Source organism: Chinchilla lanigera, unplaced genomic scaffold (genome assembly GCF_000276665.1).
Source record: "Chinchilla lanigera isolate Chin_1 unplaced genomic scaffold, ChiLan1.0 scaffold00029, whole genome shotgun sequence".
Classification (NCBI taxonomy): Eukaryota; Metazoa; Chordata; class Mammalia; order Rodentia; family Chinchillidae; genus Chinchilla; species Chinchilla lanigera.
In genome coordinates, this window is record NW_004955430.1 from 3,726,057 (window position 1) to 3,739,909 (window position 13,853).

Below are 13,853 nucleotides of genomic sequence, written 5' to 3' on the forward strand. Positions count from 1 at the left end.
CGTCGGGGACAGAGACAGCTTCCCGGGGATGGTGCAGCCTGTGCCGACTGCTGGGGTGGACAGAGACTAAGCTGGTTGTTACCAGAGTCTACTCCAAAGTTTGATCCTCAGTTTGCTTACTAAATTAGGTTGTAGCTTGTGAGGTAGGGATTGAAGGTATGGAGTCATCATCAGGCCAGATTCAGTTTGATGCCTCCTTTTTAGGGAAGGGATGACAAACTGTCAGGCTTCATGTTATAATGGAAGAACTTCAAAGTCAGACAGATCTGGGCTGGAAATCTGCCCCAGTCCTTAGACACTCTGTCACCTTTAAGTTCTTCCACATCCATAAGCCTCAGTCTCCCCACCTTTGAAGGGTAGAATCTTCCCCTCCTATCTAGGAACCAGATGACGTGGTGTCAGTGGAGCTCCTGACACACAGCTGGTCACACCAGGGGCCCACAGGGCTGATGGTGGTGGGCTTTGTGGTGGGAACAGTGGTGTCACTCCGGTCTGCCTGGGTGGGGCGTGCGCGGCCTGGCTCTTGCACTGAGGCGGGCCAGCACACTTGGGCCCTTGTCTGGACCTGTGTCCACGCAGCAGTTTTTCTCCACAGGATCCGCGTGGGCTGCCACAAGCTCATCAACCACCACATCTTCACCAACCTCATCCTCGTCTTCATCATGCTGAGCAGCGCCGCACTGGCCGCGGAGGACCCCATCCGCAGCCACTCCTTCCGGAACACTGTAAGCCTCAGAGAGCGGAGAGGTGGGTGGGGCTCCCTCTGAGGCCAACACCGGCCTCCCGTGGGCAGAGACCTCCTGGAGAAGAGGGCCGGCGGGGCCCTCCTGGCTAGAGTTGGGCAGACCGCTAGCTCATCTGGAAGCCTTCATGTTTCCGGGTTATGATTGCCAGAGATCTTGCTTTATCTGGGCAAGTTGGAATGGAATTATATTGAACCTCGTTTAAAATCCTCTGCAGTAATTTATAATGTCTTCAGGGACATCCCTTCTCCTCTCTGCTCCTTGCTGCTGGCATTTTGGTTCCTGTTTCTCCCTCCCTGTCAGAAGCACCATCACACCTATTCGAGATTTAGGCCTCATGGGAGCATAGAGCAAGGAGAAGGTAAAATCGAGTCCAGGCATACGACAAGCTCAGGAGCTCCTATTTAGGGCCGGGGTGAGAGATTTCTGCCTCAGGTATAGATAAACATGCAAAGCTGCCTGGGCCCATGAGTGAGGAGAAACATAAGTCACAAAGAGGGTGGGGTTGCGGCTTTGAGAGTCTGTGGAGATGAGGAACTTGAGGCTTTGTTGTGGCAACAGGCTGTTATGCTAAGAAAACAAGCAGAGGGCTAGGTTTTCTATTATTCAGCAGTTTCCTGGCTTAAGGACAGTGTCCTCTGATGTGTCTGTGCTAGAAAGAAACTGCTGCTGCTTCAGCAGTCGCCCTTAGTTCAGTTCATTCTGCATGGGGAAAGCCAAGGCAGATAACTTCAGAGGATACTCACAGCCTGTTGGCTGCCAGGCCTGGGTACCCCAGTGCAGTCTTAGGTTACTACCAGGAAACTCCCTCCCACCCCCAGAAAGGGAGGCTAGCAGCGTGCAATGCCATCAGGGTCACGGAGATTTTATAATTAAGGTAGGCAGGTCCGTGCACCCAGCTTTCTGTTGTGACAACCAGGCCTCCTACTGATTCTCCCTACTTTCCAGTGCCTGGCCAACCCAGTCTGTTCAAGTGACAAAACACGTACTCAACAGGAATATGAAAAGCCTTTCCCCCCGTGCACATGTTGGCATTGATAAAGCAACGATAAAGGCCCTGAGCTTGTCTTAATCTGTCCTCCCAGATTAGGGATTTTCTGTTTCAGAGATCTTTAGGACTATCTCATTATTCGAGTGGACTAATGACCTCTGTGTCATTAAGTTCCATCATAAAATTGAAGTACATAAGGGAAAAGATACTTGGAAAAAGATCATTATACAGCGGACTAGGTCAGGAGCTAGACTAGAATACCTGATAACATGGAGTAATTCATATTGGTGCTTCATGTTGCTTTTTTTATTATGCCTATGAGTTTATTTCCTTGCTCCATTTCCCAGAATTGGAACTGTTCTTTTTAAATAGAGGTACCTGTGTTTATATGCATTGCTTTTGAAACATTGCAGTGTTTTATTTTAACATTAGCTGAATTCTTAGTAAAGAAGAAAAATGGAAGCTGAAGGAGGAGAGAACAATTTAAATCTTGCACCAGGTAGACTCACCAGCATTGTCTTTCCTGGCTGCTGGGAGCTTTCAACATTAATATCCCCACTGTGTCCTGGAAGGGAATAAGAAGAAGGTGGCAAGGGCTTTGCAGTATATTAGCAAGTACCTACCCGTGCCTGACAAGAAACGCAGTCATGCATATGTGTTTCAGGAGATTTTATAAATCTGAAAGGAACAGTTTAGAAAAGGAGTACCATCTGAAGAGAGCACTTCCTGTGATGAGAGCTGGCCCAAAGCAGAGGTCCTCACATTACAGTGGAGGAGCAGCAGAGCTCTCCCCTGTGGTGGCTGCCATATCTGAACCAGCATGGTCCAGTGACTCTCAGCCAGCCCCTGGTACCCCTCCTCCCTGCTCAGCCTGTGACTAGTTGAGTAGCCTGAGCAGCTGCCCCCACTCCATTCCTGTTCTTACTCTTAAGTGAATAGTTTCCATAGTCTTTCCAACACCCATGTCTCCAGTTCTTTTAAAACCACAAAGCAAAGTTGCCATGAAGATCAACACCCGAGGTCTCATCTCCTGGTAAAGTTGAGGCAGCCATCTTTTTGGTTGAAGATGCTTGGTCAGCAGTTCCCTGTGAGTGGCCTCGGTGGAGTGGTCAGTCTTCTTGCTGCTGATCCGTCTGCCCTGTCTCTGATTCTTACAGGGGGAAGGGACCCAGAAGCGGGGAAACAGGACTCTGTTGGATAGTAGATAGTATTTTCAGGAATGCTCACAGAGTAGCCTGATCTGAAAATTTGAGGCCAAATCAGTCTGTTCTTTGAGTGGGCCCAGCTGGATGGAAACTTTCTTGGGAAAGAAAAGTGTTAAATGCAGGGCAATGGGTGGGAAAAAATGGTAAGTGAAGCCATGCCTTACACAAGGGCCAGCCCAACACTTTGAGGGAGGGTGGGGTACTCATTGAATAGTGACGCATGGCTATATTTGATGCCACTAATACTGTGTTTTAAAGCTTTACTTTTTGCAGTGATGGAGGCTGAATGCATGTTAGGCAAGCCCATCTATATTTAATTTCTCCACCAATGTGCAGCTCAGCTGGATAGCAGCACACTTCATTCAGCCAAAAACACTGTTAGGAAACCAAAATATGTACGACTAGTTTATCAGGGGTACAAGACATTGGTGGATATAGCCTACTGATGAGAAAAGGTTGTTAATGCAGCACTTCCAGAAATTTGGCTCTGTCGGTCCAGAACGGGAGCCTGGGAAGCCAGGCAACATGAGTGGCTAAAGGTGCCCGAGCTTGCCAAGGCTCCTTGCTGGTCAGAAAGAAGAGCTGTTACTGGACCGGCGTGGGCCCTTCTGAGCATCTCTGCCCTCCCGCTGGTGCCGCAGGGCATCTCAGAGAGTGGGTCTCTGGCAATCGGTGGGGGTTCTGCCCATGGGTGTACAGCTGTCCAAGCCCGTCTGGATGCTTGTTCTTATTTCCACATGTTGTGCCTTGCAGATACTGGGTTACTTTGACTATGCTTTCACAGCCATCTTTACTGTTGAAATCCTGTTAAAGGTAATGGTTTTTTCATTGATCCTTACTACCTAAAGCAGCTGTAGCAATAATAGTTGCCCTTCTTTGTTTCCCTTCCAGATGCTAGGTTATGCAGATTATGTCTTCACTGGTACTTTTGCATTTGAGATCATTTTGAAGGTAACAGGCTTTCCGGCAGTGTGCTTACGGACCTGCTCCTGTGTGTGAGACACAGGAAAGAAGCGTGAAGTGCTTTTGGTTATTTTTTTGTCTTCTGTGATCAAACTAAACTTTTTTTTTTTACCCAAAGGATTTTTTTCTGTGATCATTCCCACTTTTTTTTTCTGCTTCGTTTTAACCTTTGAATGCATGTAGGAGCTACTTTGGCTTCACATAATAGTTGAGGATTATATTTTTCTTCTTTTAAAAAAATCCTCTGAAATTTGTCCACTAATAACAGATACTGTTCTGTGTGTGAACTTCCTTCTTCCCTTTCTGACATCAAAGTCAGAGGAAAAGCATTTATCCTATGAAGGCAATGTCTCCTCATTTCTCTGACTGCAGTACCCTTTACTGGCCTAAAATAGTAATACTGTACTATTTTCTTGCAACAAGTTTTGCAAGATGTTTTGGGTCCAATTGTGTTAAGATAGTTTCTATCTGTTTTAATGGATGGGCTTACATTTACACAGACAAAAGGAGCGCCTTTAGATAGGGCAACCTAAATGTACTGCCCATGCATGAGCTAGCAGTTACTGTTGCTGCATGTGGTTTGTGTAGTGACTGTGAAGGCTGCCCCACGGGAAGCTCACTCCTACTGTATGTGTTCAGAGGTCCAGGGAGCAATGGCAGAGCCGAGAACCTCCAGGAGTGTGTCCTTCTGGCTCTGGGAGAACATGGCCCAGGAAAACTGTCAGAGCAACCATCTCTAGTGGGAAGAAGCCAAGAATCAAAACCTTCTAATCACAGTTTTCTTTAAACCATTAGGAAGTTTTTGTGTGTGAAGCTTGGGAAAAAAATGAATTTTATGTTGGACTACTGTGGAACATGTGCTCTTCACAACATCTTCTATAAAAGAATCAATCAATGTGGCTGGGTAGTGTCCTCTTTTTGTTGTTATTCATGAAAAATAAGCTCAAAACCAACCAGTCAATACCTGGTTAAGTCCTTGTTTCACATCTAAAAAAAGTTTAAATTCATTTTCCTGCCTTTAACCCAGCAAATTTGGTTAACAGTCTTTTCCTAAGTGAGAGCTGTGCAGGGGGATAGGGGCCGTAGGCTGACAAGGGTCCCATGGTGCGGGTCGTGGTGCAGAGCACACTGGGTGGTGTCAGGCCTCTCGACAGCCTCTGCTCCTGCCTTAGGTTCTTATTTTTGTCATTTACTTTCTCTTTCTCAGACAGAATGGTGAATGTTCTATTTAGCCTATTAGCTAGTTAATTGAGGTATTATTTTACTTTTCACCATTTAAAATTGTTAAATGAGTATAGTTACTCTTGGGCTTTAGGGGTAAGGAGATCTTGAGTTATTTAAAAGAGAGAAAAATGATGGTTGCTTTTTAATTTCTGTAGATTTGCCTCAGTGACTTACATCTCCTAAGTCATTGTTCATTTTGAAGGTATTGTAGAGTGAAAAATAGCTGAACCAAGAAAAATGCATAAAGTTGTGACTCATCAAGAATTATCTAACCTCTGTGTGCTGGTTCCTGGAGTCTTTAGAAGATTTGGAAGGCTATTTATTTGGTTACACTCGGTGCAGTTTCCATTTCTATAGTTCAGAAGGGCTGAATATTGGAAGTTTCATCAGATTCAGGGTAATATTTCCCAACTGTGCCTCTCCTTGACTGTACGTATCTGAACCTTCAACTTTTGTTTTTTGGATTTTTTTTAAATAGTAAATTTGCTATATATTCCTGTTTTTACTCTAGGGGAAACTTTCTTACTGAACTTTTTCTGTCACCACTAGAAATCTCACTGGTTTTTTCATAATATGTGCTCCAAGTACACAACATATATGATAAGACAGCAGTACAGTATCGTATGACAGCTTACTTGCTGCACATAGCATGTGCTGGAGCAACAAGGCATGGCAGGGCCATTTGAAACGGGGAGATTTTTGTATTAGTACATATTAATAATGCAAATAAGTGAGGCTTCTTTTAATAAATTGGTATGTGCATATAACACATTGCAACTCATCAGCTTCCTGTCCCCCCTACTTTATCTCCTTCCCCATCTCTAAAAGTCTACTTTCTGTCTCCTGTTGTCTCTTGAAAGGGGTGGATTGTTGAAATCAGCTAAAAGCAGTTACATAGAACAGTAATAAGGGGCCCACATGGAAAAAGGCTTCAGGTTTCTCTGTATATAGAGCTTGTAAGTGATGGGCTCTGGTACTTTTTCTAATGGGAACTCTGGCCTCTGCTGGGACCTCAGCAAGGCCAGATCAGTGCTTTGTGGGCAAGTCCAGGTGTCCAGGCAGTGATGACATTCTGACAAACATAGTCAGAAGGAGTCTCGCCTGGGACAGGCTCATTACACATGCCAGTGATGTAGTCATATTTGAAGCCCGTCCTTGCAATAATAAAGTCTAAATTGGTCTCTTTAAAATTGTGTCTGAAATCAGTGCCCCTTTTTTCCATTTTGTCTGAAAAAGTTGTTTGGTTGCTCAGCCCCGATAAGGGTTTACATTTCTGGCTTCCTAACATGTACTTGTTAACAAAGCCATAGTTTCCTTGAGATTTTGTGAAGAGCCCAGGTTTCTTTGCCTCTGGAGAGAAAAAGCAGTAAATAACCCATGGTTCTGTTTATAGATGACGACTTTCGGAGCTTTCCTGCACAAAGGGGCTTTCTGTAGGAACTACTTCAATCTGCTGGACATGTTGGTTGTTGGTGTGTCTCTGGTGTCATTTGGGATTCAGTAAGTATTCGTGTGTGTGTGTGTGTGTGTGTGTGTGTGTGTGTGTGTGTGTCTACCTACTCAGGACTATTGGCAGGATGATTCATGTAAAGAATTTTATCATAATTCATAAAGGCTAGGCATTGTTTTAATGATCTTATTTGCTTAGCCAAAAAGGCTTAATTTGTCCCTATACCAAAAGTCGCAGTTCTTCCCAAGGTTCGTTTCAGCCTGAGGACAGCTTCTCTAGGGATCTCAGTTTCCCTTGCATGCAGGAAGGGCTGGGACCAAGTGGCCTCCCAAGGACCTTTCTGCATGGGCAATGATGACTTCTCTGGATTTTCCAGGATGCAGCATTGCTGACCTTTTCTTTTGGCCTCTAAAATTTTTCGGCCAGAGAGAAATAAGGTTGAAAGTTAGTGGCCTAGGTCCTTCCCTGGTTTTTAGGGATTTCTGGAGGGGAAGAGCCATTGTGGAACACTGCCTGCCTGCATTCCGTAGGGGTCTGGGGCAGAGGCTCCGGCGGGAGCAGCAGGAGTGGTCTCGTTCTCCTGCTAGCCTGTGAGCACCTCTGTTCTGGGGCTGACCATTACTACTCCCATATGACAAGCTTATGTTAGCCAGGGAGAATAATGAAACCGTTTGTGGAACTGCTCTCTATGTCATCTTCCTCGATTCCCGCCGCTACCTGGGGGAGGAAGCCCTGTAGCTTGGAAAGATACTCATGTCGGCATCTTCACAGCACGGGCTGTACCTGCCCTCTCCAGCTGGAGCTCTTGCCCACCCAGGTACCCGGAGTGCTGCACATGAGCTGCTTTCCCTCACTAGTCCCTTAACTCGGAGCCCCTCAGTTGGCCAAATTCTGTTCCTCCTCTGAGCTTCCCCTGGCTACCACCTCCCTACGAGGCCTTCAGGCTCCCCTAAGGCTGTGCTCTGCCGGCTGAGCACACCGCGTTTATCACACCAGCGTATGTACCACTTGGCATTGCGATTGCCCATCTCTCCTACCTTTATGGCAGACTTAACTCCTTCATGGCGGGAGAAGCTCCAGCAGCAAAGTACTGCAACAGATTTCCACATTTAGACAAAAACTGAAATCTGAAAGCCATCAGGTACCTAGTGTTAAGAAGGTATGATCATAAGATACGGTGAATGTTTAATTTTTTTAAAAAAATTTATTAGAATAAAAAACACATTGCCATTAACCACCCTCACAGCACTTCCCCTCTCTTTGAACACACTTGTCCCATTATTCTTGCCACTTTCCAAAGCAGTTCTAAAAGTCCTCTTCTGTGAGTGCCTTTAGCTGCATTCTCATAGCTGCTTCCGTGCTCTGAATCAAATCAAAACATCAACCTCTCACGGTCACTTTGATTTTGAGAAACAACCAGAAGTCACACGGTGCCAGATCCAGTGAATAAGGTGTGGGTGCAGGCACACCGTCACGTTTTTACGACCTGCCTTGTTCATCGGATGGCACCTGACAATAGCAGTCACTGTAGTTTTCATCACACTTTGTCAAGACACACAAGAGGACTTCAAAACTGCTCCAAAAAGTGGCAAGAAAAATGGGAGGAGGTATATTTTGAGGGAGATTAATGGGCAAGGTGTCTTTTGCAATAATAAAATTTTAAAAATTTAAAATTTATGATGTATTTTGATCACCCCTTGTACACTGAGTGTAAACAACAAAGCAGGTTTGTAAGTTGCATCTCTGCCAGGGCCTGTTGTGGGTCTGAGGCGGGGCCCTGAGTACCCGCAGGCTAGGTCAGGTGTACTGCATAGTGTGTACTGGAAGAGGACCACACTTAAGCCCTCAAGAGAGATCAACCCAGCTCCACGCGGATCCAATGCAAATTGGGCCATGGTAGTAAAGAGGTGAAAGTCAAGTGGAATAACTAACCTCAAAGTCTCCTATCCGTCCATGACATACTTGGTTTGCTTTCTTCCCTCTGCTCTTCCTTAGATCCAGTGCTATCTCTGTTGTGAAGATCCTGAGGGTCTTAAGGGTCCTGAGGCCCCTTAGAGCGATTAACAGAGCAAAAGGACTTAAGGTATTGGTTGTTTTCCCGCCAGTGGGGCATGTTTCGGTTAGGCTTGGCTGTAATCACTGACTCTTCCGGATCAGAGCTGAGATGAGGCCTGGTGGATTTGAAGAGGGACCTTTCTCACTGATAATTCCATCTCTACTGTGTACTGATAGCACTTTAAAAAGTATTTTATTTTTGTTAATTTGAGAGGTTTTTCTTAATGATGACCATTCATTTAATATTTTATTTTTTGTTACCAGTAGTATCTGTGTGTATTTTAGTCTTTCAATTTAAAGTTTGCATTTTCCTTAGCCCTTTTATGGGATGGGGAACCCCTTGGTCCTGTGTGCCAGGCAGTCTATGTACCCCACAGCATTCCTTCCAACTCTGTCAGTTCTTTGGAAGAAACCAAAGAGGGGCCTACTTACGGAGCACTCCTTGCGATGGCTGGGATTGCACAGTGGGACCTCTTGGCAGATAACCTGACTGCACAGTTGGAAAACCACATGATAATGCCCGCAAACACAGAAGCCCCTGGCGGGTGTTAGCTCACCTAGTGGCTAAAATAACAAAGGAAAGTGATGCCCCTTTTCTCTCCCCAGCACGTTGTCCAGTGTGTCTTTGTGGCCATCCGGACAATCGGCAACATCATGATCGTCACCACCCTCCTCCAGTTCATGTTCGCCTGCATTGGGGTGCAGTTGTTCAAGGTAAAGCAATGGCCTTTATGCCTGCGGTCAGGCTGGTTGCCTTACGGAGGAGCCCATGCTTGACTGTCTGTCTGTTTTACACCCAGGGGAAGTTCTATCGCTGCACCGATGAAGCCAAAAGTAACCCCGAAGAATGCAGGTCAGTGTCCGGAGAGCAGAGTAGGGGATTTGGAAGAATAAATTTGAAAACTCAGGGATTCACTTGTGCTAGTATATTAGAACTTTTTGTCAGGGAATAAAAATTGCCTGTGTGCTTAGGTCATGGCTGAATATATGTTGTTTGGTATTTGTTTTGTTTGCTTTTTTTTTTTTTTTTTTTTTTTTTGCCAGAGGTGAAATTCACCTACTATGAAACCTGTGGTTGTAAGGTACAATTCTGGAGCATTTAGTGCAGTCACATCATCGTGCAGCCATCACCTCTAGGTTCAGAACTTTTCTTCATTCCAGAGGAACAGATCGGTGCCTTTTGCTGCTTGGTATAGAATTTATAAACAGGGATGTGAGAAATAACATTTGGGAGATGCCGCAAATAGCTCTCCTTACCTGTGGCAGGTATTTCTTCTCATCAGATCTTGCAGCTCAGCTCTCTGGTACGCAGGAGTTAGCTGGCTACCCTCTCACGGTAGATTTCCCAGCCTTCCGGTCTCCTCGCTCCTGTCTCTTATATTTGAGCCATACTTTCATTCATAAGATGGGCAGAGGTGAGATAAAGCAGGAATTGTTCGTGTCTTTTATTCCAAGATGCCCAGTGAACAAGAAGGCAGGCACAGAGACCATTGCCCAGAGGTTAAGATGATAGACTCTGTATGTCCCCATCCTTCAGGTATGTAGCTAGCACTAACCTGGGTCTGGTGCCTGCCTCACGCATGTTGGTCTGGAGTTTCCTTTAAGCAGAAAATGTGACACAGAGCATCAGTTGTAACTTCACTGTGACTGTGTAGGTCCAGAGGCATCATACACTCAAGGTGTGGCGTGCAGAGTGCCTCACAGAGCAGAGCAGGAGCAGACTGCAGATGCTGCCCCTTCCCTCCCAAAGCCTCTGCTGCCTCCCTTCTAAGATAATAATCATGGAGTCCTTCTAGAAGTGAAGTTCTTTGAGAAATATTACGTATCAGAATGTATGAAGTTCTTTTGGGGAGAAAACTGGGGATATCGTTAGTATGAAGAAAAAGAAATTGATGAGATAAGAATATACCTGCCTGGGCTTACTTCCAAGAGCTTTTAGATGTTCTGTGCCAAAGCTTTGATGCTTCAGCATATACTCTGAACCTATTTTACGTGAGACACGTGTCCTGTCTTGTGGTTCCCATTTGTTAACAGACCTGTGCTGGGTGTCTGCCTAGTTGCTGCCTAGTTGCTTTACTTTTAGTGCATATTTCAGAGAAAACACAGTGCGCTAGTAGTTCCTCTGTAGTAGCTTGAACTGTAGAGTACATTAAATGCAGGGAGAGCAAAGGAGAAACTCACGTGTGTCGGGCTCAGGGGTGCGGCTCTGCTGGGGCAGAGTGTGTGACCTGCCTGCAGGTAGGGCTGGGGCTCTGTGGCTGACTTAATGCTGTTTCTCCCTGCCTCGCGTGAAGCCAGAGTGACACACGCTAATTTTCCTCCACAGGGGGCTTTTCATCCTCTACAAGGATGGGGATGTCGATAGCCCCATGGTCCGTGAAAGGATCTGGCAAAATAGTGATTTCAACTTTGACAATGTACTTTCTGCTATGATGGCACTCTTCACAGTCTCCACTTTTGAGGGCTGGCCTGCGTGAGTATAGAAAACATATAGTCTTCTGGGAGGCTCCTGCTTACTTTTTGGGGGGCTCTGGGTTGAGTTCACTCTAGGAGTGTGCCCCACTTCTGTCTCAGATGTGTTGTGTGACTCTTTAACTTTGGACCACTTATCATGACTTCTTGGCCCATAGGGGTCCTCTGTCCAACTAGCAGATGGTCACCTTCCGCGCTCTGCTAACAGGAGTCTCGGATTTGAAGCAGAACAGTGCAGGTCCTGGGCAGCATCTCTGGGTGCTAAGAAGCATCTGCTGAGCATGCTCCAATTGGTAGCCGTTTCAGTAAAGCTGCTGTTCTCCTGCTCCTAAGGGGGGTCTTGATAGTGCCTCCAAATGCTCATTCTGATGCTTTGTACTAACACGTTACCAAGTGTGGACAATGACCACCGTGCCATTTCTTTAAGGAAGGCACTTACTTGCTTATTCATAAAGTATGCTTTTGATATAAGCTCCATACACCACGCTGTGCTCAGCACTGGGGAAGAAACAGAGTGATACACACGTGGTTCCTCCCTTCCAAGCCCAAATCTAGTCAGGATGCTGGTGGTTGGATGAGGCAGGCATGGTAGTGTGTCCTAGATGTGCAGAACAGGTTGTGAAGATGGCTAAGATGTGGGAGGGTAAAGAAGGAAGAAGGTAGAATGCAGAGGAGGGTCTCCTGTACCTTTTTTACTCTTTCTCTGAGGTCCCGGGCCCAGAGGAGCTGCAGAAGCTGGGCAGGCTGCTCCCTGCAAGCTGGCAGAGCTCTCAGCTGCCTGTTCCCGTCATATATTTTCAGTAGCTTCTGTTGGGTGCAGGGAAATTGAGTGGGGCTTGCTTGTTAGGAAACTGGTCCTGGGAGAAAAGATGTACGGGACAAGACCTTCGCCTGGAAGAGGCCCTGGCCATAGTGCTTGTTTTAGACACTGTGCGTTAGGAAATCGTGAAGGCGGCTGAGGAAAAGTAAGTCAACCTGGTACTTGGGGCTAAAGGAATTGAGCTCGTCTCCTAACTGCCCCTGAGGGATATGGCCACGGGCAGCTGGGTCTCCCTCTGAGTGCCCGTAAAATGAGAATGACAGTAATGTCTGCCTTTCCATACAGAAGTACAGATGAGGTGGGGAATGTCAGAATATCTGACATGGTCAGGCATGGTGGTGCATGCCTATAATCCCAGCACTCAGGAGGCTGAGGCAGGAGGATCCTTATGAGTTTGAGGCCAGCCTGGGCTACAAAGTGAGTTCAAGGCTAACCTAAACTGCATAGTGAAACCCTGTCTCAAAAAGACAAGAAAGAAAAGAATGTCTGACACAATGGGGTGTGGGCCCCAAGGATTGAATCTGCATCAGAGTGGGGACAGTTACAGTAATTTCTTTGTTCCTGTGAAGAGTTCTGCGTGACATATATTTACTTTTAGTGCATATTTCAGTTTAAGAAACTTCCCTTAGTTCTTTGGAAATACTGTGGTCAGATGCTTATTGTCTACTAGCAGAGACAGTTTCTCCTTCATCTAACATGTTATGTGCAGTGTTCTTCTCTCGTCTCTCTGTGGCTAGAGAGAAGTGTTATTGAATACTTGTGGACTCGTTTGGCTTGCAGTCCTCACAACAATCTTTCCTGGATTGTGTCCTTGGTGACTGCTCCTCCACCTGCCAGCTGGCTGGGTCTGAAGAGACGGAGGACGCCTCGGAGACTTGACTGCGTCCAGAGGCCTTGCGGGGGGCATCCCATGAGGACTTCACAGCCAGTGGCTCAGGGAGGAGTTCAGAAGAACTCTGGGGACATCTGAGAGGGCCGGAGGCTGGACTGAATGGGGCTAGCAGGTCCTCAGTTGTTTTTTCTGCGCTGCAGGTTGCTGTATAAAGCCATCGACTCCAACGGAGAGAACATCGGTCCGGTCTACAACTACCGCGTGGAGATCTCCGTCTTCTTCATCATCTACATCATCATTGTTGCTTTCTTTATGATGAACATCTTTGTGGGCTTTGTCATCGTTACATTTCAGGAGCAGGGAGAAAAAGAGTATAAGAACTGTGAGCTGGACAAAAATCAGGTTAAAATCACACACTGTTTGTGCTTGTGTCCCTTCGGGAAGAGTGGAGCGCCTCCTCTTCTGAGGGCTTCCCCGTGCACAGAGAGGGCACCCCCTGAGCTCAGCCCTGTTCAGAACATTCCCCCAGCTGGATCAAGTCACCCTTCTGGAGTGACAATCTGGGAAATTAGCTCCCCAGATACAGAAAAGACTGTGATTGTGAAATCCATCCTCAGACCCGCTGGTGAAAAATCACCACTTTCTATGACCATGAGCCACTAGTTGCAGGTCAGAACTAATCTTGTGGGATGATGTAGCCTGGGGTCTGAAAACACGCCTCAAATTTCCACAGTCCCTATCAAGAGACTATTTAGTATCTAGGTAGAGCAGGCATTTCTCACCTTGGTACTACTGATGCTTCAGGCTGGATAATTCCTTTTCTTTGTGCTTCCTGGGCACGTTAGGATGTTCAACATCCCTGGCTGTTACTACCCACTAGAGGCCAGTAGCATCCCTTTCCTCAAGTAGTAAGAACCAGAATATTCCCAGGCACGGGCAGTTGTCTTCCTGAGAAGCTGAATTGCCCCAGGTCTCGAGCTGATGACTTAGGAAGAACCCTCTGACACCACTGGGAAGGTCAAACTCTTTAAACTTGGGGCTAAGGTTCCACCAGCATTATTCATTCTGTATCTAGTACCCTGCTGTAGCCAGTCCAGT

At 46.4% G+C, this 13,853-nt stretch overlaps 1 protein-coding gene across 10 annotated transcripts in view; it reads left to right on the forward strand.

The window, feature by feature from the left end:
• Positions 1-13,853, forward strand: part of Cacna1d (calcium channel, voltage-dependent, L type, alpha 1D subunit) — a gene marked incomplete at its 5' end in the record, with an annotated part of 346,833 nt that overhangs the window by 275,906 nt on the left and 57,074 nt on the right. For all 10 annotated transcript variants that reach the window (XM_005387369.2, XM_005387371.2, XM_013515608.1 and 7 more), the window contains 8 exon segments: positions 596-725; positions 3,693-3,752; positions 6,520-6,626; positions 8,572-8,659; positions 9,238-9,345; positions 9,432-9,484; positions 10,958-11,104; positions 12,956-13,157. In XM_005387369.2, coding sequence (XP_005387426.1) covers positions 596-725; positions 3,693-3,752; positions 6,520-6,626; positions 8,572-8,659; positions 9,238-9,345; positions 9,432-9,484; positions 10,958-11,104; positions 12,956-13,157 — 895 coding nt within the window.